General features: G+C 46.6%; 1 protein-coding gene across 1 annotated transcript in view; it reads right to left on the reverse strand.

Annotated features, from left to right (window-relative positions):
- The window catches only part of CSMD2 (CUB and Sushi multiple domains 2), a 579057-nt gene that overhangs the window by 147123 nt on the left and 405607 nt on the right, over nucleotides 1–26327 (reverse strand). The window contains exons 26-29 of the mRNA XM_054012126.1: nucleotides 16588–16790; nucleotides 12264–12455; nucleotides 9865–10003; nucleotides 8011–8198 (exon numbers count right to left, since the gene is read on the reverse strand). Of these exons, the coding sequence (XP_053868101.1) occupies nucleotides 8011–8198; nucleotides 9865–10003; nucleotides 12264–12455; nucleotides 16588–16790 (722 nt within the window). The remainder of the gene's footprint in view (nucleotides 1–8010; nucleotides 8199–9864; nucleotides 10004–12263; nucleotides 12456–16587; nucleotides 16791–26327) is intronic.

Below are 26327 nucleotides of genomic sequence, written 5' to 3' on the forward strand. Positions count from 1 at the left end.
CCGCTCAAACCATCCACGTGCTCTGCAGGAACTGGGCAGAGAGGTTCTCATTCTTCCAGGCTCTGCACTAGAGAGCAACATTCCATGTTTTCGATCATTTCTCTGCCTTTAGCACAGTAGGTTGTGCTTTATATTCCCCCCCCCCCACCCCCCCAATTTTTTTTTTCAGCTAAAATGCAAGCTGGTTGTGACAAGCAGGAGCTTGTAGTGGCAAAAAAAAAAAAAACAACAACTCACGTCCCTGTGAATTGTGGGAGCCAAGGAGAGGATCCCAAATGCAAATGCATTGCTGTAGCAAGGATGCACTTGACTTGTAGCACTGTCTACACTAGTTTCAGTCACGAGGTCCACTCGCATCAGAGAGGGGGCGAACCCGAAAAGGCTGGGTTGGTAGGGAGGGAGGGTGTTCAGTGCAGAGAACTGAGCCTTGGGACGAGTGTGTGCTATTCCCTGTTCTCTCACTGACTCAATGTGAAGCCGCTTAGTTTCTCTGTCCCTTGGTTTCCCCATCTGTAAAATGGAGATGATCATACTGAGGGATTCGGAGGTGATAAAGCTCACCTCAGTCGCAGACGCTAAATCACCCTTTGCTGCGAGCTTCTCAGATGAAAAGCACCGAAGAGATGCAAAGTGCCACAGGCCCAGTTCATTGCTGCCCTGCACCTCGTGCCATCATCAACACTGCCACCACGGGAGTGCCAGATGGGTGTAAAATGCTATCCCGTCAGAACGGGATCCTTTCACATTCACTCGGCACGGACGTAAAAAAGTGCACAAAGTGCAGGGCAGTGGCGAATTGGGTCCTATATTTTGACAGCGCTCCTGGAGAACGAATATGACCATGCTTGCAGTTACACAAGCTGCCGGAGACATATGTGCAGACTACCACGGACACGAATGAGAGCAGTACTACAGTAGTGAGAAGCAACGGCAGCTACAATGAGCCATTCACTGTGAAGGTAGGTCTACAGTACACCAAGGATCAGCCTTAAGCCTATTCCTATTTGTGATTCAATGGACACCTTGACACAGGGGATTAGGGGAGAGGCTCCAAGGAGCCTGCTTTTCGCGGCGACATTACATTGTACCACGAAGATCAATACAAACTGGGAAGGGATCTAGGACAATGGAGGGCTGCATTAGAAGAAAATGGTTTACACATCAGCTGACAAAAGACAGGATACAGATGGTACTTTGTTGAACGGGACAAGGTGAAACCAGTAAAACAAGATGGTACAGAGCTAACGTCTGTGCAACATTTCGAACACTTTGGTTTCAGTGTTGAGCTATGATGGAACTGTGGATGCGGATTTTAGGAGTCACATGAAGAGCATACGGTGCAAATGTAAGGGTTGATGGGAACTTTCTGAGATAACGATATGCCAAGTAAACTAAAGAGCAAAGTGTACAAGACCATGATTAGGGTGGCCACGACGTATGGGACAGAATGCTGGCCAACGAGGAAGAAAGAAGCCATGACACAACACTGAAATGAGAACACACAGGTGGATGCTGGGTAAGACAAGAACTGATAGGCTGTGTAATGCCATGATATGAGTCATGATGCAAGTAGCCCCCATCATAGAAAAGTTGAGGGAGTATCAACTGAGCTGGCTTGGTCATGTGAGGTGATGAGATGGCCAGAGCCAAACTGGGTAGTCATGGGGCAAAGATCATGAGGAAAACCTAGAAAAAGATGGTTCTAGACACCAGAGGAGGACACGAAGAAGGTCAGTGTCAGCTTAAAAGAGGCAGTTGATAGGAATACTTGGAGATGAAGAACAAGAATCACTGACCCCGACTAATGGGACAAGGCAAAGGCAAAGAAGAAGAATTTTGATGGCAGTTCAGTTACTTCTATGACGTTTAACCAAACTTTGCCAACCTCTTGGAATTCAAAATCTGAGCTGAAAGTCTCAAATGACCATTGCTAGATGCACAGAGTTTCTTGTTTCTGATGGGCCTGAAATAACCACTAGAAAAGCCTTCCTGGAATGTTACTGCATTTTTCCTCAGAGCCGCACGAGATCCCGATCGCCATACCACTCGAATGGCCCCGCCACAAGAACAACGCATTAAGCCCACGATGCAACACCCATTGGCCCATGTGGCTCTTTGCTCAGGTTCTATCAGACTGTTTGGCTGTGAGCACGACTAGAAGAGGTCTGACAAACAGAGAAAACCCAGAATCCCTGAAGGCTAAAGCAGAACAGACGCTTCAGTGATGGGCACCAGTACAAAACCCCATGATGGATATATGGCCTGGCTCCAAAGAACATAAGTGACGAGAGAAGAACAAGACGAGGGTTTGTTCAATGTATTTTCCTGGATGCCTTTTGATTTGCCTCCCCAAATTGAATCCAATTAAGATACTAGTTAATCTTCTGACAGTCAAATTCTCATCACATCCTACAGCGAATCACATTTGTATGTAGGTAAAAGAGGGTGTGTATGAGAGAGAGAAAATCCAGTTCCTTGTGAAGGTGGCCTAAAAAGGAAACTTGGAAAACTTTCTTTAGCTCTGAATGACCTTCTGGGCACGTGTTAGTCTAATGTCTCATGCTGCTATGGGTATGTCTACACTGAACCCGCCCCCCCCCACCCCCCCCGTGCAAAAAACAACAACTCAGGCTGCAGGGTTTAAAATCGCTGCCTGGACATCTGGGCACAGACTGGACTCCAAGCTCTGAGACCTCAGAGGCCAGGCTCCAGCCTGAGCCCGAATGTCTACGTAGCAATTTTCCAGTCCTGGACCCTGAGCCCCGTGAGCTTGGCCAGCTGACCGAGGCCAGCCGGGTTTTTTAATGCCCATGCAGACCTACCCTGCGGGGTTGTTTGTTTGTGTATATTTTGCAGTGTAGATATACACTCAGACAGTCCCAACACCACATTTAGAATTGTTTTTTATTCAGCAGTGGCTAGCCTTTCCCCAAATAAATCCATGCTGCCTCTAATCACAGCCCGTTTCTCAAGCTGCAGCCCTTCCTAAACCCTGCCAAATGATCTCTCATTCCACCCTCAGCCCCACCCCGCACACACTAACAATGCTAAGAACAACAGTCTGTTGGGGGGTGCTTTCATTTCGGTTCTCCCTGAATAACTGCGCTGGCTCTGCCGCATCCCAGCCTGGCCTGAAAGAAAGAATAGCTCAAAAGACCAGCTTAAGACTTTAATCATTTCTTACACCCCTCGCCTTTAGAACCGAATCCACCAGAAGGTGTGTTTTCCCCTTGATTCCCTGGAGAAAGAAAGAAAATACTTTAAAGGCCGTAAAGCCACTGCTTTAATAAGAAAGGACACCTGGCTTGGCAACTCGCTCCCTTTATAAATATACTTTGGGGCCTAAGCTCTTTCGCCTGATACGTTTGTACCACTCCGATGGGAGTAGCTCATGCATAATGGAGAGCACAATTCATCCAGGATTTAAGGCCAGATGCTTTCCTGAACCAAGGCCTTAAAAAGGAATCTGCGAATAGCCCTTTAAAAGGTGAGCTGCCGGGACAGGGGGAGGGGAGGGGGGGATTGGGTTATAATGCTGGTTTCTTGCTTCCTTAGGATAGCTAAAAGCTACCCCAAACAGCCACCCCTCCTGCCATGGAATCTGCTTGTTTTTTTACATTACAATTTTGAGTCTGGTCTGCCCTAGAAAACTTGACGGAATGTAACGTTGATGACCCCAGTCGTCGGTAGGGTGACCAGACAGCAAATGTGAAAAATCGGGATGGGGGTGGGGCGTAATAGGAGCCTATATAAGAAAAAGACCCAAAAAATCCAGACTGTCCCTATAAAATCGGGACATCTGGTCACCCTAGTCATCGGCGGGCACAATTGAACCTGGGGCCTCTGGACTTAGTGCATGAGCCTCTACCGCATGAGCTAAAAGCCAACTGGCTGTTAGCTAAGGCGGTAGAGCAGACTCATTAATCTCTCTAAGGGGTCTCGGTTCCACTAGATGGGACAGAGCACCCCACCCAGAAGATGTGTGGGTTACAGGAAGATCAGAGAACTGGTAGATGTACGGCATCGAAGGCCACGGAGGTGGATCTTCATTAACTGAGACGGAAGCGCTGGGCTACATGCGTAGTGGCAGTAAATTGGCACATCTCTGTTAACCTCAACGGTGTTACAGGGATTTACCCCAGTGGCGGAGCTGGGCTCTTTTTAAAATTCTGAGCGGAGGGGGGTGAGAACCAGAAAGTGAAACTGACTAGAAACAGAAGTGAAACTCACCAGTCTAGTTCTGCTCGCTCCATTTCTAGAACACTAACCTGGCTTGGGTATCTAGGCACTAATAGTTTCATTGGGAAAAATGAATGGTGAAAAGCAAGCCAGACTCTTTCCTTCTGCTCTCCCAAAAGAGCTGCTCTGGCAGCAGAGCTGAGAAGCCGGTAGAAATTACCGGGGCCCAGCGGTCCAGAAGGGGGCCCAGGGCCCGGCTTCCCCAGCTTTGTCGGCCCTGCTTAGCCGGTCCGCCCTTGCTGGGGGGCCCGAAAAAATGTTTTCACTGGGGCCCGAACTCGCTCTCGGCAGCCCTGTCTGGCAGCATGCAGGGGCTGTAAGGTGAGGATAGACACACGTACCTTAGCCTTGAGAATCCCCCCTGTACAATGGGCCTCCCGAGCTGTAACAGAGCTGCTATAAGGACCCTACAGGTATGTCTACACTGCAGTAAAAAACCTCCAGCATGGAGTCTCAGAACCTGGCTTAGCTGACTCAGTTTATGGGGCTCAGGCTGCGGGGCTAAAACTAGCAGTGTAGAGATTTGGGCTTGGGCTGGAGCCTGGGTTTTGAGACCCTTCCTCCTGGCCAGGTTTCAGAGCCCGGGCTCCAGCCCCAGCCCGAGCGTCAACACTGCAATTTTATAGCCCCATAGCCCATGCCCCGCGAGCCCGAGTCAACTAACCTGGGCCAGCCGTGGGTCTTCAAATTGCAGTATAGACAAACCCTACCTTGTCTCTTCTCCCAGCCCCCTGTGTAGGGGGGTGGATTGGAGGCGTGGCCAAAACCGACATTAGTTCTGTGCTTCCCAGGCCACACAGGGAGCAAAGGGTAAGTTAAAGCAGCCCTGAGGCTGCTCTAACTTATACTGGAGGGTGGACAGGTGCCTGCATGTCAGAGTTTGAAGAGTACAAAGGTGGCTCAAAAACACCTGAAACCCATCTCCTGCATTCCTGCTGTGAGCACAGGGAGGGAGTCACTTAGCATCAGGCCCCACATTTCCAGTTTGAGGAGAGGAGAAATTGTTTGAGCTTCGATCTTCACGAAGCGCTGGTGCCGAGTCTCATAAAGCATTCCCTCCACTTCCCATTAATGCCCAGAAGCTGAATACGCTGCCATCTCAACCTTCCAAGTCCCTGCTGGTGCATGGAAAGCAAGCCTGCCGCTCCTGCACTTGGCAGAAAAGAGCACAAACCAGACACTAACACCGCCGGCCCCAGCTGTGGGGAATATCACACCATGGAGAACAGATGTCAAACAACAAAGAGACTCCTGGAGGCGTACCCAACCGCCTGCAACGTAACGACGATTCCCCCATTGCCTTATCTATGTCCCACTGACATAACCTGCGTCTTCTCTTTGAACTGCAGCCACACGGCCTGCGCACCCAGGCAAGGTCTGTGTAAGGCCCACGCGATTCAGCCTGGAGAAATAATTCAAGATCAGCAGACTGGCAACATTGCAGCTAAGGAAAGCCTGGCAAGCAAACGTCCACGTTGTTCAGCGCTGGGTAAAATACAATGTTTGGAGGAAAACCAACAACACGGCATTTAAGTGGAGTAAATGAGCAAAGACCAGGGGCAAAGGGACCAGCACCAAGCCCGGCTCACTGGCAGCTTTTGGGTGAATGTTTCGAAGGGCAGGGCTGGGGAAATAAGCTCTTGGAGGCAGGGGCTGTTTTTCAAGTTGGCGTGTGTGTTCAGCCTCCAGCACAATGAGGCTGGACCTTCTTGGCTCTACTGCAACACAAATAATACTAATAAAAAACTGATCTCAGAAGAGAACCCGAAGCTTAGTCACGCCAAGGGGGCTGTGTTTCTGTTTGCAAAATACAGGCTCTGTTGAAACGGACATAACTGTTTGCCCAATTCGTATCCAATCAGGGACCTGAAATGCCCCCATGCTCCCACGTCGAACACGAGGGTCTGTGTAACGGTGATGAGAAACTGGAAGCACTGACAGTGAAATCCTGGCCCCATAGAAGTCAGTGGGAGTTTTGCTACTGATTTCAATAGGGCTCGGATTTCACCCTGGGAATCTAACATGGAGCTTTACATTTAAATCTCAAAGTGCTGGGGAAAATGAACCACAGAGAAGTTAAATGACTTATCCAAGGACAGGAGCATCAGTGGCAGAGCCAGCTGTTCCTAGAGTGTTATGCAAGACAATGCTCATCGAAAACCATTCCCCTTTGCAGCCTTCCCTGCCCTTTCTTTGCTGCTGATGCTAATGTGGATGCCAGAGTCAATTCTGCAGCCAGTAATGAAGCTGAATCACAGCATTGTACTTTCTGGTGAGCTTGTCCACTTCAGTTAGGGAACCACTCTGAGAGCTGGCACCTCCCAAAGCCTCCACTGAAGCCAAGCCCCTGGGACTGCTCCCACCTGGCGGTAACTGAAACTTTACAAATCAGGTCATTCAGAGGACTTGATTGACCTCAAACCAATGTGATGCCGCTGTGAAAAAGGCAAAGGCAATCCTAGGATGTATCAGGCAAGGCATTTCCAATAGAGGTAGAGAAGGATTAATGCCACTGGTAAGACCTCACCTGGAATACTGTGTGCTGTTCTGGTCACCCGTGTTCAAGAAAGATTCATTCAGACTGAAATTCAGGTGCAGAGAAGAGCTATTGATGATGACCAGGGAAATGGAGGCCCTATCTTGTGGAAGGAGATGGGAAGAGCTTGGCTTGTTTAGCTTGCAAAAAGAAGGCTGAGGAGACAGGATTGCTCTCTGTAAATACATGGTGTGGCGGGGTAAACCCCAGGGAGGGAGAAGAGCTATTCAAGCTAAAGGATAATGCCGCACAAGAACAAATGGGGATCAACTGGCCATGAACAAATTCGGGCTGGAAACTAGAAGGTTTCTAACCATAAGTGGGGTGAGGTTCTGGAACAAACTCCCAATAGGAGCTGTGGGGCAAACAATTTAATTAGTTTTAAGAGAGAGTGGATCAATTTGTGGTATTGAAAGACGGGGCTACTTGAGATGATGGGGGGCAGAGCATGGCAGCCCTTGGGTCCCTTCCACTTTATGTCTTATATTCCTGAATATAAATATATATCAGAGTGTCAGTTGCAGGGGTCAGGAAGGGATCTTTTCCCCGCACTGTATTCTGGGGTTTTTTGGTCTCCTTTCTCTGAAGTATCAGTGATGGGCCTGGCTGGAGATGGGACACTGGACCAATGCTCTGAGGTGACACTGAGCATTCTCTCTCTCAGGTGCTTGGCTGTCTGGTTCTTGCTCAAATACTCACAGACTAAGTGATCACCGCATGTGGGATCGGGAAGGAATTCTCCCCCTACCCCAGTGAGATTGGCAGAGACGTTGGGGGTTTTTCACCTTCCTCTGGAGCATGTGGGTGCAGGTCGCTTGCCAGGCTTACCTGGGTCTATCTCACATAATCATTTACCTGCCATTGCGGGGGCCTTGGGCACTGGTGCACCTGGATCCCTCCTGTGGGCTGTAATACCCTGGTCTAATGTCTGCCGCGGGGTTGAGTGTGCGCTGGCTGGCTGGTGTTGGTGGCCTGTGCTGTACAGCGGGTCAGACGAGTATTGATCTGGTATTGAATCTCATCCCTGTTCCCAACAATTTTTCCCTTGGAGAGCAATCGGCTGCTCTCCCTGCTGGCCTTCGCAACAGCCACACAGACTGCAGGACTGATGATGGGAGGGTTCCTATAGCTACCAACTGGGTAAGCATCCTCCTGCTTATGGCTCATCCAGGAGGCCTGATGGAAGTGGGGGTGGTTCTGACAGGGCACGGTACACGCTACGGTCAATGGGTTACCTGTATAATCGATCACGAAGCCTGCATTGCTCACGGAGGCGTCACTTCGGAAAGCCAGGAAGAGGTTGTTGCTGCTGCTCTCTATCCGGTCGGGCAGCTGGGAGCCGTAGAAGCTCCCGATCAGGGGGCTGAGTGAGCTGGGGCCGTCGTAGATGTGGAGGAAATCGTAGCCGGGCTCCAAATTAAAGCTGGGCAAGAAACAAAACAAGCAGAGCTGGAACGATTACGTGTATTGTGGGAGCACCGGGAGGCCTAACAGAACATCGGGACCCAGTGTGCTAGGTGCTGTACAGACACAGAGTAAGGAAACAGCCTCACCCCCACAATATTTCCAATTTAAGTGGGCAAGACAGGTGGAGGAAATGGAGGATTGTGATCCCCATTTTACAGATTAGGAACTGAGGTCCCAAGAGACTAACTGACGTGCCTGAAGTCTCCCACACTGCCCAGAGCAGTGGTAGGGATTGAATCTAGCTCTCCAAAGCCCCTGTCCAGCCTTAACCACAAGGTTGCCCTGATGGCAGGTGGGAAAAAAAATCCTGTACAAATCAACATCTACTAATGCTGCCATTCTCTGCTCTTCCTCACAGAGAGTCTCTCAAGATGCCCATTACCGCGGTTACTGAAAAGTGCAAATTAAAGGTGAGGAGCACAGAAAGATGGCTCTTTCCCTCGATGTACCCCCAGGGAAGTTTTAAAGGTGCAGAGGGCATAAGCAGTAGACAAAGATTCCAGCAGCACAAGCAGCTGTTGCTTGGAAGGACAAGGCCTTGCTCCTGAGTCTGCCACCCAGGCCTGGGAAGATGCCCCTTTCAAGCCACCTCAGGGTTACTGTAGGCAGAGCAGAGGGCTGAGCTCGATAGCGAGCAGCAAGAGGGAGGTCTCACTGAGTTCTCCATGCACTGGAGGGCAGAGGAGTCCAAAAGCTTCTGTGCAAATTTTACATATGGGCCACAGGCAGCATGGCCCAAAGGATTAACCTGTTGATCCAGCCACACTTTGGATCCAGTCTTTTGAAAACACCCGCTAATGAATTAACAGGAGCTGGAAGGGCCAAGGGGCTCGGGGGGGCATGGCAGACACTTGCTCTGCAATAGCACCAGAATTTAAACACATGCACAAATAAAGCAGGGCTGTGGTCGGAATACACGTATCCTCTTCCCAACCAGGACGGATTGAGGCTAAACATGGGAGCCAATCAGCCAACACTACAGGAACCAGACACCATCCTTGGTGAGACTGTCGGGAGAAGGGGCCGGCAGATATAAGTGGTTTTCTTTGCTTTGGACACGGGTTAGGGGCACAGTTGCCAACTTTCACGTGGTAAATAAGCCCCCCGATTTTCACAATAAGAGAAAAATCAAGCGAATCCCATTTCAAAACAAGGCCCAAACAAGCCAATCCCTACAAACCCCAACACCCTATGTGACTAGCTCCCCCCGGCATGCAGTCTGGGACTGTGGTGGGCCTGCTGTGCACCCCTGACTCTCTCCCCCACTTGTCCGGCTTGCCACGGTTTGTCCCCCCTTGCTCCTGCTTGCCGGGAGCCGATAAAAAAACAGAAGCAACAAGCTACAACAAGCAACAAGCCAAAAACTAGCCAACAAGCAACTCACAAGCCAATTAAGCCAAAACCAAGCCCAATTTTCTGCTTTTTTTGCACGTTTGGTACGTCTGGTTAGGGGCTCTCTAGGAAACTGATCCATGGAGCCCTGGGACAACCCTTTAGAGAGCAGGTGATGCAAATGGCAAACCCGTTACCTCAGGCCTTGCCCCACTTCTGAGCTCCTCCCCTCTCCCCACAAGTCCCAGCAGAATTGAAAGGGAGCAGCCGAGCTGCTCATGGGTACATACATATTAAATACCAGGGCAATGACATAATCGGGAGAGACCGTCAACTTCCAGTCGCACTCCTTCCCCGGGGGATAGGGCTCAGGGTACTGCGGTGACAAGATGACCCCGGCCGGCCCCGTCAGGATCCCTCCGCAGGGAGCTGAAACAAGAAAGCAAGGGGGGTGGGAGGGGGATAGTGATACACGTTCTGCCATACGGGGAAAACAACAGACCATGGTGGGAATTAGACTTCTGGGTTGAGCTGTGGACTAGGTGCACCTGGAAGTCATGGGGAGGGTAGATTTAGAAATGGACGGGTGGAGATTTCGGTAGAGAGATGAAGAGATGGATGGAAATATGGTTGGCTAGATGGCGACAAACAGCCATATGGAGAGAGAGAGAGAGATGGAAAGACAGACAGCTAGATTGCCAGAGAGATAAGATACTATTTGTGATACAGTAGCCCTGAGGGACCCTAACCGAGACTGGGGCCCTGTTATACCGGGCATTGGACATACACATAGCAAGAGACAGTCCGAGCCCATTACAATTTTCATAAGAGATACGAATGGATCATCAGAGAGAGAGAGAGAAGATGCCCCGAGCCTTCCTGTTTCATTATCTAGGCAGCTCCTGGTCAAAATCAAGGCTCCTCTTCAAGAAGTGAAAACACGTGCTGTCAGGGACAAATGATTACTTTGCATTGCCAGGAAGGCTAAGCATTTGGTCGAAAAGTTTCCAGTTAAGCTTGTTTTATGACCGAAAATTTGGTTTTCACTGAAACAACATTTTTCGCAAAATGTGTCTGCTTTCCAGGGAGATTTTTGATATTTTTGTCAAAAAACTGAACACCCTAAAACAAACATTTATATAGATATGAAATGCTGCTGCAGTATCTCAAGGGAGCTGTAGTTCAGTTGCTACATACTCCCATTCTCCTCTATGGATTAGACTTCATCTCCCAAGATGCTCCGCGCCTCCTCAGACCAAAAGGGGATACCGTGATGCATCCAACCAGGGAGATGTAGTCCAACCAGGGAGCCCAGTTTGGAGAGAAGAATGGAAGTATGAGACGCCTGAACCACAATTCCCAGGAGGCACCGCAGAGGTATTTCAGAATCAAAGTATTTTATTTTTCACCAAAACCTGGAAATGTTCCACTGGGGGGAAAAAAACTCCAAACACTTTTCAACCAGCTGTAATTAGGCAACATAGTGTAAGGCTATTGTAGAATCATTTACAGTATCTGACCACCAAAAATTCCAAAAGCCCTTTGTCACTGAAAGAGAACCTTGTCACTGCTGTTTCTCCCCCCTCCCCAGCTTATTGGGAGATCTTGCATCTTCTAAAAAAGGATCGCTAGGGCTCTGTCCAAAAGCAACCCACCACAATGGCTCTTTCTAAGTCAAATGACCTTCACTGAAGACACCCTATGAGAATTCCCTTAGCCCGGATCATCTCACCTCAGTTCCACTCCCTGGAAAGAAGAACTAAGATCTCAGCTTTCGATGTGAATGAGAACTCAACGGGGGATTAGCTAGATACCTAAATACACAACACTGTGATTTTAGTTACAGCTCCACAACAACTAAAAGGGCTGTCAGCATCAGATAGAAATGATGCCATGTGAGATTATTAACAGAGTCTTTCAAATATCAAGCTGTCCTGCAGCAAACAAATTCTGGGCATGTCATAAAAGTTTCCCAGCTGGCTTTAAATCTGTTTTAAGAAATGGAGTTAATTAATTTAAGTTGCTTGGGGTAACATTGCATAAATATGAATAAAGGTTACAGGATGACTAATATCTGGCTAACATTTAATTAGCCAGCTAATTTAACATTTATTGCTTTTATGCGCGTAGCATGACAATTGTTATATGTTCTGGCTGTATTGAAAAAAATAATAGATTTCATGCGCTTCTTTTATGACTTTATGAACCCATGGAGAACGTCAGACAGGTTTCTCTTGTGATTCAGAATATGTTACCTCCTGGCACAAAAGTCACCCAACCAAGGTCCTTCCCCAACCAAAAATAATTGGCTTGCCCAGACAATCTCCTGCCTCCTACCTAATATCTCACTCTCCTTCCTTTCTATGCTCAGGGATCATGAGAGCGCTGGGCTTTATATACCAGACCCCTTTGGCAAACCTGATTGCACAGCGTAGCTAGGTGATAGCTTTCCCCACTTCTACCTCCTCACCCACATGGCAGGACAGACCCCTGATGATGTCCTCAAGTTCAGATATGGATTCTAACCCCTTGCCACTGGCTGTGTGAACCCTATGCACCCTGTTGTACTTATCCACCAAACCAGTTGGGATTTCTACCCCTTTCAATATGCAACATGTTCCAACACACCCTAGCAAGGGGAACCTAGACCCCTTGCTGTACAATCAGAGAAATGTTGCACAGATCATACCTATGCAAGAGGGAGGGTCTGGTTGCCAGAAAAACCTGTTCTCAATCTGCACACAGCTGATTTTGGCCTCCCCTTGCAGGGTGTATCCTGGATCGCACTGGAAGACGACGGAGTCACCTGCTTCTTTGCTGTCTGCGCTCCGGCTCCCATTCTGGGGAATCCCTGGGTCATTGCAGGAGGTGGCAGTGGAAACTGGGAGTATCAAAAAACAAACAAACAAATCTATAAAGACAGGTTTGCGAACCTTCCCAGGCCTAGCTTACCCTTCTATAGCTTGCACTTTCTATATGATGCCTAAGAAAATGAAGTGCTGATTGAATTTTTTTTCAATTAACATTTTTTGTTGGCGGGGTGGGGGAAATTCTTCAAGAACAGCGTTGACAACTGTCATGCTTTTCTCACACTATTCTTGGTAAAGCCCCAGCACCTGGAGTCATAGGATCATGTGGCATTCTTGGCTTTCATTGATTAAAAAAAACATAGGAAGCTTCTAGACCTCGTGGATGCAGAGAAAAGCTGGAAAATGCAATGTGAGTGTGATCTAGAGGCTCACAAACCAGAAGAGAAAGATGACCCCCAAATGCATCTTTAAAAAAATATTTCATGATCTTTTAGCCAATCTCATGATTTTAGAAGGGCCTGATTTGTGAAGGCAATACGGCAGTGCAGCCAACTGAGATTTTTCCTTCCAAAACGTTTTTCAACAAAAAAATGGTGTTTTATTAGGAAGTTAAAAAAAATCTTCGCTGTAAATTTTTCTTGTTTGATTGTTTTTTAATCCAAAAAAATGGAAAATTCCAGTCTCTACCCCCTCCCCAGTCTCTTCCTCCCTTTTCAATTTTGTCCCTGGAAAAAGGGTAGGGTGGCGGGGGAGGAGAAGGAACAATTTTTGTGGAGAATTTTGATAAAACAAACTTTTAAAAAATTTTCTGCCAAAAACTAATTACAATTTTCCAAGCAGCTCTACTATTCAGGAAATTATTTCCCAGTCTTTCAGGAAATTATAGAGCTAATCAACATTTTTCAAATTTCACAATTTTGGAGTTTTGAATTTTTGGAGGAAAAATGGGGATTTATTTCGATCGTGTTCCTCTCCCATCATTTTTGGCCAGATCTAGTGTACACCGTTTATACTGTGACTTTAAACCCTCCTGCTCGTATCCTTGTGGCAATCTGCTTGCTCTCTCAAACACTGACATCTGCGAACTCTTAACCTACATCGAAATATTGGACAGAAAATTATCCAGACTTTTATAATAAGGCAGCCTTGTTATCTGACCGAATGATACTCCTGCGGCAGGGAACTCTGCTAGCTGCAAATGTTGATTTTCTTGCTGCATCCAGCGTAAGTGCAGATTCCACAAAACAGTGCGGGAGGTGAACATACGTCCTTCTGGGATTCAATATGGTCCCCACTGCCATAATATCCTAGTGCTCCACGCACACTAATATATTTATCCCAACACCATCTGTAAATGGGAAGAAAATATCGCTGCCCTGGTTTTACAGATGGGGAAACTGAGGCACATAATGACAATGACTTCCTGAAGGTCACAGAAGAAATCGGTGGCAAAGCCAAGAAATAAACCTCCACCTCCCAAGTCCCAGACCAGTGTCTGAACTCCAAGACCATCCTTCATCTTGGGTTGTTAACTCAACTGCAATAACTGGGTGATGGGCGGGGAGAAGCCAAGATGCATAATGCAGATGATTAGTGCTGACTGTACTATCCTCTTTAAATACACTGTGCCAAGCAATGACTTTTCTCCCTCTTTCTTTTCTGTTTTCCCCTTAAAGTTCTCTCTCTCTCTCTCTCTCTCTCTCGCTCTCACACACACACACACACACACACACACACACACACACACACACACACACACTCTTTTACTTTGCAGTTAGCATCTGTTCCTCCAGCTGGGAAAGGCTTCGGGGAATGGTAAGTTCAAGTGTGCAACACAGAATGCAAGTCTGATGTATGCTCATGCATTGCACATACATGTTTACTTAATACGCCCAGGCATCCACTAATCTTACATGGCATTTTTATACAATCCTGCGTCAAACATATGCTGTAAAATAAACTGATACGCTAGCAGCTTTCCCTGTCACTGCGTGGCAGTGGAATTTAGCCTCGAGCCCTGGGACGCATCAAGCCTGAACTTTTAGGAATGGACGTGCTCACCTAGCATCCTGGCAGCTGTCCTTACGAGGCAACAGAAAAAAATACAATGGGACAGATCCTCAGCCCTTGTAAATCAACATAGCTCTATCCTTGCTGATTTACACCAGCGGAGGATCTGCACCATAATGTCCCCATGGCAATCAAATTATTTCGCCTCCTGCATTTTAGCATTGGAGTTGGAGGAGATGGGGAGGTTATATAAATATATATTTAAGTTATACCAGATCCCAGCCTGTATGTTTGAGCTCAGGTCTCTGGCTACACGATCACACCCTATGAACAAAGGCTGTTAGAAGTAGTAGTACATAAGGATGCAGTTCTACATCAGACAGCTGCCTGGAGCTTTTTTCCTGCTATAGTAACCTGGCTCTGTGCAATTAGCTCATGCTATGGCAAACTCCAGCATAAGGAGCTGGAGGGAGTTTGCGTCTCACTCGGTTACCCCAGTGCAGGAGCTGGCCAAAATATTGCTGGGGAGCATAGTCCCTGCTCTCTTCCAGCACCCCACAGCAGTTAGGGTGAGTCAGGAAAATGTGCCTGCTCCATTCCAGCCCATGAAGCAAGCCAGGCATAGAGCAGAGGATGCAGCATTGTCTCCAAGGGCGCTGAGCCACCACTCTGTCTTGTGCTTCCCAGGAGGAGCTCGGACTCGGGTAGGATTCGCCTGGAGGGCTCCACCTGCAATGCACGCACCTCTCCAGCCCACACTCGGGTACCAAGAACAGAATCGTACAATCAGCTCGCAAAACAACTTGGAAGCAGAGACAAGAGCTGCTGCCTAGATACCAAGGAAGCCACTACTCAGAGATCCAGAGACACTGCAGTAAAATGATACAGCCCTGCCTTGCCACTAGAGCTACAAACTATGGCCCTCGGTAACAGGTCCATGCATGCTTAATGTTACTACCCTGAGCAGCCCTATCGAAATCAACGTGTGTAAGCGTTTGCAGGCTCAGGGCCCGTGCAGTGAACACAGAGTCAGGCCGTGTATGTTATATACAGTGACGCTGTACAAAACAACAACACTGGGCTACAAACAGACTAAGGCCAAGATTTTCCAAGGGTGACGACTGATTTGGGTTGCTTCAATTTTGGGGGGGCCCAACCTGGGTCATCATAAAGGGGCCTGATTCTCAGAAACTGCCGAGCACCCACACTCGGAAAATCAGGACCCTCTAGGGTGTCTCAGGTTGGACACCAAAAAAAAATGGAGGAAGCGAAAATCATTAGTCATTTTCAAACCTTGGCCTGTCTTCCCATCTGTAAATTTGGTGCAGCACATAAGGTACATGAGACACCGTGTTTATGGCTTGGCTTTCAGACATGCAATAAGCATGCGGCTCCCATTGTTTGAGTGCAGAGTGCCTCTGAAAATCAGTCCGTTAATATTTTCTGGGCAAAGCAAAATCCCCTTTGGGCTTTTCTAGGTTAGGGAAATTTGCACTGGTTTAACTACATCACAGTGCAAATCCTCTCAGTCCAGACACAGTAGATTGGTGCAAAATGGGTTTGCACTGGTGTGACATACCTTGCACCAGTTATGTTTTCAAAATACAGTGCACAAGTCTCGGGCTAGTCCCCACCCCCACTGCATGTGACACTACAAATAGGGCCACCAGACTGGACACAACTTCTCAGGCCTTGTCTACACACTGAAGTTGCACTGGTAAAGTTCCATTAACCGAGTGATTTCAGTGGAGTGCACTCACACTGGACTGTTTGTGCTACGGCGTTGTGTCCACACAACCTCAGGTAACATTGGCAAAGGCATGGTGCCCTGTGGGTAGGCATCCTAGTGCCCTCCATGCCGCCTGCAGATGCATCACCTTGCGGGAAATTTTCACTGTGCATTGAGGTGCTGTGGGATACTTCACAAGGAACTGTGGAGATGTGGGGACAAATACCCACAATTCCTCCTAACGTATTTCCCATGATCAATGGTGCCATTTACAAGCTCATCCCAGTGAACCTGGATACGGCGCAATGGAATGCAGCGCTCTTCCCCGTTACGTTACATTACGGTAGGCACGCATCAGTGGCACTCAAAGGCGTGGCCCGTCCAATGAACGCTGAGTGGTGTGCGTGCCCATTCATCACCAGCCCCATTCAACCCTGAGGAAACAGAGTCTCCGTGGCGCCTACCTGAAAACTGAATAGCGAAACCCTGCTTGCTGGTGAAGAAGTCGGTGTTGAACCGAAGGATGACGGAGTTAAAGGTGCTGTGGACATCGCTGGGCAAGCTGGAGCCGCTGATCTCCTTTAAGATGATCCCGTTCTCCACCGGCCCATCCCATATCCTCAGAACATCGTGGAATTCCTCCGTGTGGAAAACCATGAAATGGAGCCTGCGTGGAGGAAAAGGAACAAACGCTCATCAGAATCCTTTGCAAAACTAAATACAAGAGTAAGAATCCAGCAGTGTAGTGTAGAATGGGCACCTACTAGAACACCCCCGCCAACGTTACCTCACACACAAGCTACGTAGAGGATGCCATTTTGCTCTACCCAATGGAGTCCTCCATTCTATGTGTCCTCGCACATACCACGATGAGTGGGAACACCATTTTGAGAACAAAATGGCACCCTCCATGCGGGCACAAGTACTGGTATGCCATTCCGGGATGATCCGGCCTGACGACAGCACAGTCTGTGTCCTTTGTGGATGCAGCTAAAAATGGGCTTGATGCCAATAAGAGACAGCACGTCCGAATGGACAGGGAAGCGGATGGGAACGCGGGTGACCCGAGCTCTGTTCCAGGCACTGCTACGGGCCTGATGGTTGACCTAGGGCAAGTCTCTTCCTCTCTCTATTTCTGAGCTTCTCTGTCAGTAAAACAGAGATAATCTCCTTTGTGAAGCCCTTTGAGAGCTACCGATGAAAAGTGACTCCAGGGGACAGGGTACTCAGCGCTTTATGAAAATCAGGCCCCTTCGTGGTATGTCTAGCCGGGGATCCAAAATCACTAACCAACCCTAAAACTTCTCCAGAGAGACTAAGGGCCCGATTCAAAGCCCACTGAAGTCAGTGGGAACGTCTCCACCAGGGACTTTGCTACTGCCATTGATTATATGTGGAAGGTGCTCAGTTACTAGTGTGATGGGCGGGAGGGTAAAATCCTAAGACAGACTAAAGTCAAGTTGACACAGAAAAGTGCGAGGAAGTTGTGCAGGAGCAGTGAAGGGGCTGCCGAGGTGCATCCAATAGTGTTTTATTGAGCTCTTTTTATTAAAGATAAAGACAAACACAGTAAAACCGGGAAGCTGTTCTAAACCCAGAAGAAATGTGCGGGGACTCTTTCAGATAATTGATATGCATGCATCTAATTCACATCTCATCCCTATGTTGCATGAGTCAACCTTGGCTGTCCTTTTGCTTCCCAGTGTCCTCCCCTTTTGCTTCCCAGTGGAAGAGCTTTTTGTCACAGGCCTGTATCTATCGATAAAGGGGGGGGGGGGAATCTTGAATGCAGGTCTGAAATGGGAAACGGGGTAAAACAGGGGAGATGGGAAAGGATCTTCCTCAACTTTGTAGGGCAGGGCTGATCTGGGAACACTGTGGAAAATCGGAAATGAGGGGAATTTTGTAAAGGTGCAGGGCAAGGCTGAGTGGATGGAGTCAGGGGACAAGGTAGGTCTGAGTGGAGCACTGAAACAACACAACACAGATCTAAGCGGAGTGCAGAGACGAAAGCCAGGGTACTCTTGCAATGGTGCAGTGCAGGGCTAGCTGGGAAGCAGGGCACAGAAGGAAATGGGCGAGCTGGGAAGCTCCCATTAGGCTGCAGCACAGGTCTGATCCAAGTAACAGGTGACTGGGGAAATGGGAAACATGGGAGAGCAAACGTATGAGCCTCCCTCTAATTTTCCTCTCTCCCTGGTTTCATTCCTTCTCCCCTTTCATTGTGCTACTTCCATCCTTGAATCCTTTGCCACATTCAAGTGAAACAATACAACTTTAGGAATTGCCCCATCTGCGGTCAGGGCAGGTATGTGCAATGGTCCCTGGGGCCCAATTGATTTTTTTCTTTTCTTTAACTTTATTTTTATTGTTTTTATTTCAAATGCCAACACAACAAAACCTAACCCCCTCTGAATATATGCACAAGATGGAAACAGCCTATAAATCACACAATTCAATGTCACTATTTGTAAAACCTGGAGAGAAAAACAAAAAACCCCGAACCTGTAGAGATCATGCAGGGCATCAATTATTAAAGTGATTAAATAAAAAAATAAGTCAGAACGTAGCATCAGGGACTAATATATACTAAGCTGCAAACGTATGCAATAGTTTCTTGTGTGACTAGACGTCCTCATATTTTTTTCCAAGCGTTTCTATTAGACAGAGTCATTTTTTCCATTAATGCAGTAGTAGAGAGTTCACTCAGCCGGTCTGTGTGTGAGGGAGCGGAGGAATTGCAGATTTCCATTTTCTCAGAATAATTGTTTTGCCCACTAAAACAGTTACTGCAAGCCATTTCTTAATGTTAACTGGTAATACCACCTCCTCCAGCACCCCCAGTACCCACCAGCTTGGAGAAGGAACAATAGCAACACGTAATGTGATTTTCAATCGATTGATTTGCAAGGGCTTCACTTCCTTGATTTGTTTTGTTTTATTCATTTCTCCTGAGGTAGCAGCACCTGTCTGCCGCTTTAATATTTTAATTCCCTATGCAAGATAATGGTTACTATAGTAATGCATTATATATGTTAGGCAGTGATTTGATATTATTAATTGACTACTCAGGAGGGTTCTGCATTTTAGGCTTTTATTTAACATGCTTGTTATGTTTGTTTTAGTGTAATAATTTTGTACAGGAAAAACAATGAAATATTGATTAAAACACAGAGGAATTCAGCTGCTGGGCTCTCCTGGTTATTTATTAGGCAGCACGCCTGGCTTACCTTATATTAATGCCAACAACCACCATCTTACTGGCTTCCTCATAACTCCTCAGCCGATAATTCTGCTCCCCATGGGGTGCTCTGAGAGGTGACCCCCAATTTCTCCTCATTCAAATTCCCTCCCATCTAAAACAACTTTGAAGGCTTCAACTCCCAAGTGAGGAGGACTAGGAGTGGCCCCATTGCATGCCAGGGAGCACCCCAGGGAGAGAGGGTTGGAAGGTGTGCAACCCCCCCCCCAACCTTGACTTCCTGGCAGGGCGAGCAGACAACTAAGAGCTAGGTGAGGAATGATGGTCTTATAGTTAAGGGCACCGGCTGGTGAAATCAGGGAATTTGGGTTGTGTTTCTGGCTCTGCTGTGTGACCTGAAGCAAGTCCCTTAGGTTCTGGAGTGAAGTAAATGGGAGTCTTTCCACTGACTCTTGTGGGCTTTATATCAGGCCCATTACTCCCGTGACTCAGTTTCCCCATCTGCAAAATGGGGAGAAGAATACCTACCTCACAGAGGTGTTATGCTGCTCCCTTTAGACCTAGTTCTGAGATGCTCAGACAAAAGGTGCCGTAGCAGGTGAGGTGCATGTCTGTCCTAGATGGATCCTGTACTGAAGTTTGCTTTGGATACCATCGTTGATAAAACTTTAGTTATTACAAAGCTAAATGCAATCAGTTGATAGAAGAAGTTCCAAGAGAATATCTGTAGAGTAAGAAATTACGACCAGCTCTCCAAAATATAGTTAAAAGGGAACGGAGAGTAAAGAGGAGAAGCAACAGCCAGTGAAATTACACAATGTTCTCAGTTTTGTATTTATTGTAATACTCTGAATGCAAATCACATTTCTCTGCTCCATGTATTTTATTGCTTCACCTGCCTTGGATCAAAGGTTTCCCAGTACGCGACTGCCTGCACCACTACCACTGTGGGCTGTTATCTTGCCTGTCCTTGTAAGGTAAGCAGGGTCATGCCTGGTCAGCACTTGGAGCAGAGACCCTGGGAAGAAGTGGGGTCGGTGAGTCAGTAGATGGCTCTCCACTTCAGAGTCAGGACTGTGTGGTGGCAGAGGTGCTGTTGCTTCCCATGAGAGACAGCGGTTCTGTCCACTTGTGCTCACTAAAGTTCCTCTGGAACTTTGCAGAAGGGTTAACTCGTGATCCTGATTCCCTGATCAAATTCCATTCTACTTATCCAACGCTTTCCCTTGTTGCACCAATTAGATATGGGATCCCTTTTCATTTCCTGTCCCAAACACGGGTGTCAGATAGCAGCAGGCTTTTCAATGGCCGTCTGCCTTCTGCTTCCAAAAGATGTGAAATGACTACTGCACACACACAGTTTGCAAAGAACTTTGGACCTTCCAGGATAAGAAGGGTTATCTACGTGTAAGATATTGTCATGATTATTGTTAACCAGGGGAGCTGGCAGCACAAGGTGACAATACACCAGGGTTCAACCCCTTCATTCAAAATGACAGGTGAAGAGGAGTATGTGGTTCATACATCCCTTAGGGGAGGATCTATAAGTGGAGATTCCCTATGTCCTAGTAAGGAGGAGAGGATGGAAGATGATAAAATACGAGTAGGATCTGATGGGGAACCGTCAAATGAAAAAATGCCCCATTCAATTACATCATGTAATGGCAGGCAGCTAAAAAGTGACAAGTTTTTAAAGTGCTTATATACCAATGCTAGCAGTCTAAATAATAAGATGGGTGAACCAGAGTGCCTCATGTTAAATGAGGATATTGATATAATAGGCATCACAGAAACTTGGTGGAATGAGGATAATCAATGGGACACAGTAATACCAGGGGACGAAATATATCAGAAGGACAGAACAGGTTGTGCTGGTGGGGGAGTGGCACTAGATGTGAAAGAAAGCACAGAATCAAGTAAAAATCTTAAATGAACCAAACTGTATCATAGAATCAATATGGATAGTAATTCCATGCTTGAATAATAAGAATATAGCAGTAGGGATACATTACAGACCACCTGACCAGGATGGTGATAGTGACTGTGAAAGGCTCAGGGAGATTAGAGAGGCTATTAAAATAAAAAACTCAATAATAATGGGGGATTTCAACTATTCTCGTATTGACTGGGTACATATCACCTCAGGGATGCAGAGATAAAGTTTCTTGACACCTTAAATGACTGCTTATTGGAGCAGCTAGTCCTGGAACCCACAAGAGGAGAGGCAATTCTTGAGTTAGTCCTAAGTGGAGCACAGGATCAGGTCCAAGAGGTGAATATAGCTGGATCGCTTGGTAATAGTGACCATAATATAATTAAATTTAACATCCCTGTGGTGGGGAAAACACCACAGCGGCCCAACACTGTAGCATTTAATTCAGAAAGGAGAACTACACAAAAATGAGGAAGTTTGTTAAACAGAAATTAAAAGGTACAGCACCAAAAGTAAAATCCCTGTAAGTCGCATGAAAACTTTTTAAGGACACCAAAATGGAGGCTCAACTTAAATGTATACCCCAAATTAAAAAACATAGTAAGATAACCCCAAAAGAGCCACCATGGCTAAACAACAAAGTAAAAGAAGCAGTGAGAGGCAAAAAAGCATCCTTTAAAAAATGGAAGTTAAATCCTAATGAGAAAAATTGAAAGGAGCATAAACTCTGGCAAATGAAGTATAAAAATATAATTAGGAAGGCCAAAAAAGAATTTGAAGAACAGCTAGTCAAAGACTCAAAAAATAATAGCAACATTTTTTTAAAGTACATCAGAAGCAGGAAGCCTGCTAAACAACCAGTGGGGCCACTAGACAATCAAGATGCTAAAGGAGCACTCAAGGACGATAAAGCCATTGCGGAGAAACTAAATGAATTTTTTTGCATTGGTCTTCGCGGTTGAGGATATGAGGGAGATTCCCAAACCTGAGCCATTCTCTTTAGATGACAAATCTGAGGAACTGTCCCAGATTGAGGTGTTATTAGAGGAAGTTTTGGAACAAATTGATAAACTAAACAGTAAAAAGTCACCAAGGCCAGATGGTATTCACCCAAGAGTTCTGAAGGAACTCAAATGTGAAATTGCAGCACTACTTTCATCTGTAACCTACCATTTAAATCAGCTTCTGTACCAGATGACTGGAGGATAGCTAATGTGATGCCAATTTTTAAAAAAAGCTCCAGAGGTGATCCCGGCAATTACAGGCCAGTAAGCCTGACTTCAGTACTGGGCAAATTGGTTGAAACTATACTAACAAACAAAATTGTCAGACGCATAGATCAACATACTTTGTTGGGGAATAGTCAACATTGTTTTTGTAAAGGGAAATTATGCCTCACCAATTGACTAGAATTCTTTGAGGGAGTCAACAAGCATGTGGAAGGGGGATCAAGTGGATATAGTGTATTTAGATTTTCAGAAAGCCTTTGACAAGGTCCCTCACTGAAGGCTCTTAAGCAAAGTAAGCTGTCATGGGATAAGAGGGAAGGTTCGCTCATGGATTGGTAATTGGTTAAAAGATAGGAAACAAAAGATAGGAATAAATGGTCAGTTTTCAGAATGGAGAGAGGTAAATAATGGTGTCCCCCAGGGATTTGTACTGGACCAGTCCTATTCAACATATTCATAAATGATCTGGAAAAAGCGGTAAACAGTGAAGTTACAAAATTTTGCAGATGATACAAAATTACTCAAGATAGTTAGGTCCAAAGCAGACCTACAAAAGGATCTCTCAAAACTGGGTGACTGGGCAACAAAATGGTAGATGAAATTCCATGTTGATAAATGCAAAGTAATGCACATTGGAAAACATAATCTCAACGATACATGTAAAATGATGGGGTCTAAATTAACTGTTACCACTCAGGAAGGAGATCTTGGAGTCATTGTTCTCTGAAAACATCCGCTCAATGTGCAGCGGCAGTCAAAAAAGTGAACAGAATGTTTGGGCATCATTAAGAAAGGAATTGATAAGAAGACAAAAAAATATCATATTGCTCTATATAAATCCATGGTACGCCCACATTTTGAATACTGTGTGCAGATGTAGTCACGCCATCTCAAAAAAGATATATTGGACTTGGAAAAGGTTCAGAAAAGGGCAACAAAAATGATTAGGGGTATGGAACGGCTGCCATAGGAGGAGAGATTAATAAGACTGGGACTTTGCAGCTTGGAAAAGAGACAACTAAGCGGGAATATGATAGATGTCTATAAAATCATGACTGGTGTGGAGAAAGTAAATAAAGAAGTGTTGTTTACTCCTTCTCATAACACAAGAACTAGGGATCTCCAAATGAAATTAATAGGCGGCAGGTTTAAAACAAATAAAAGGAAGTATTTTTTTTACACAACACACAGTCAACCTGTGGAACTCCTTGCCAGAGGATGTTGTGAAGGCCAAGACTATAATAGGGTTCAAGAAAGAACTAGATAAGTTCATGGAGGATAGGTCCATCAATGGCGACTAGCCAGGATGGGCAGGGATGGTGTCCCTAGCCTCTGTTTGCCAGAAGCTGGCAATGGGCGACAAGGGATGGATCACTTGATGATCACCTGTTCTGTTCATTCCCTCTGGGACACCTGGCATTGGCCACTATTGGAAGACAGGATACTGGGCTAGATGGACCTTTGGGCTGACCCACTTTGGTCATTTAATTGTCTGTTTTTCATTGCCACATTATCACCAGGGAAAACACTGCATGACACAATGAAATCAGGCTAAAACTGGACTAACTCTAGACATACCATTCTATGTGCTGTGCTGTGCTGAGGAAACCTCTGAAAAGAAAACCTTGGCTATGAGTCTACTGAAGAACACACAGAAACATTAACTGTTTTCCCATTTATCCAGAACAATAGTAAGTAAATAAGATGGAACAGAACCCCCCCCGCCCCCAATAGAACAGGTAAAAAAACAAAACAAAACAAAACAAACCCCTTCAATGTACTCAGCAAGGAAATGAAGTCCACAGAATCAGACAGCAGCCAAAGGAGCTGAATCCTAAATCTATCTAATGAATAGCAATGAAAACTCAGCAGTGAATTCACAGGAGTAATTGGAACACAGAGCGGGTGGAAAGACACGTGTAAGGAAGTGGTGGAGGGGAGGAGGAGGAGGAGGAAGAGTATAGCAAGGGAAGGCTTGGGAATTCCTATAAACATCTTGTCCTACCAGCTGTTAAAGGAAAACCCCAACAAGCTCTCCAATTACTGGGAACAGGGCCTTACTTCCTAATGGAGCTTTAAGAAGCGACTCACAAACGATCAGGGAGCCATCAACAGGCAACCTGATGATGTAATGACAAGGGACAGGCTGACCAACGATTGCAGCGTCTAGGACCCCTAATCATGGACTCCTTTGCACTAGACATAGTACAAACCCAGAACAAAGGGGCAGTCCCTGCTGTTAAGAGCTTACGATCTAAGTATAAGACAAGAGTCAACAGATGGGTGGTTGGTTTGTGCATCCGTCAGGGATAGCTGATGTTATGTATTAATTTAAGAGACTAGGTACCTTTGGGAACAATCGATCTACTCAACAGGGGCTCATGTAACTTTCCTTACCATCACCCTCCCTTCCCTGTGCCCCAAAGAACTGACAGTGTCATTTACGCAGGACACAACAAATAGGTGTAGCAAATCATACGGAGGAGGACAATTATCTTTGCATTCTGACAATCACTAATAGGTATATTAAAATGCAGCTAAAAGCAAGTGAGGCAGTGGTTCTATGTATAAACCACAGTACAGTTGTCTCCTGCTTAGGGGAAGGCGGTGGAAGGTAGGACTTCTGGGTCCTATTCCTAGCACTTCCACTGACTTGCTATGTGGTCTTGGAGGAGTCACGTAGGCCCAGGTTTTCAAAAAGTGCCCAATTAGTTTAGCAAGCCCAATTTGAGGTACCCAGGGCCTGACTTCCAAAGGGTGTTCAGCACCCACAGCTCACACTAACTTCCCGTGGAGAGGTGGGTGCTCAGCGGCACTGAAAGTCAGGCTGTAAACACCTCCGGTTGGACACCCCAGAACTGAAGCACCTCCAATTACAGGGTGCTATTGCAAACTTGGGCCTTATCTTCTAGGTACAGATGAACGCCACCAAAGAGCACAGAATTATTACACCGGCTACCTCCTTCTTTCTCTCAACCACTGTTGTTAAAGAATACCAACCAGTGAAAACTATGGAGCCCTGCGAGCAGGCTGGTATTTGCCTCCTTGAGCAACAACTCCAGGAGCCACCCTTTCTGCTCCAAGCCTCCCCCAAGTGCTCTCTGAACCCTGGATAAAATGGGCAGAAGGATATGCCACACACAGAGAAGAACTGGCTTTTGCTGCTAGGTATATAAGGCAGCCATGATTAGAGATGCAGGTCAAAGAGGCTTTCCACACCAGAGTGACATAAGTCCTCTAAAGAGCAAGTGAAACATGCTGTACTCTGGTACCCAAATGCCTGAAAGCATTAAGGGATTCTTAAGAGGGTGCAGAACGGCGGAAAATTGCCCTGGGTGCTCACTCAAGGAGAAGGAGAGAAATATCTCATCTGTAGCTGCTGCAACGAGGACGCACTTTTAAATGGAAACGGCAGGAACCCGAGCAAACATGATGGGAAGAAGTAATGATGTGACGCGGTGGGTCTAACATTAAAACTAACCCCTTCCCCTAACCACAGGGGAAGTCCCTGGGGGAAATCCAGCCCTGCTCAGGGGTGAGATCTGCCTGCAATGGAAGAGGGGCACTCCTGCAGGACAGGGACAGATGGGATTCAACTCTTGGCTCTGCCATGGGCTCCTTAGATGATCCTTGGCATGTCCCCTAATCTCTCGGTGCCTCTGACTCCCACTATAAAATGGGGATACTAATACAGCCTGTTTCCCCACTTCTGTCTATTTAGATGGTAAGGTCTTTGAGGAAGACACTGCCCCTTAGTAGGTGTATGTGCAGCACCTAGCGCAGTGATATCCCTGATCTGGCTTTCAGCCTTTAGGCATTACTAGAATACAAATAATGATA

The sequence above is a fragment of the Malaclemys terrapin genome, chromosome 22 (genome assembly GCF_027887155.1).
Source record: "Malaclemys terrapin pileata isolate rMalTer1 chromosome 22, rMalTer1.hap1, whole genome shotgun sequence".
Taxonomy (NCBI): Eukaryota; Metazoa; Chordata; order Testudines; family Emydidae; genus Malaclemys; species Malaclemys terrapin.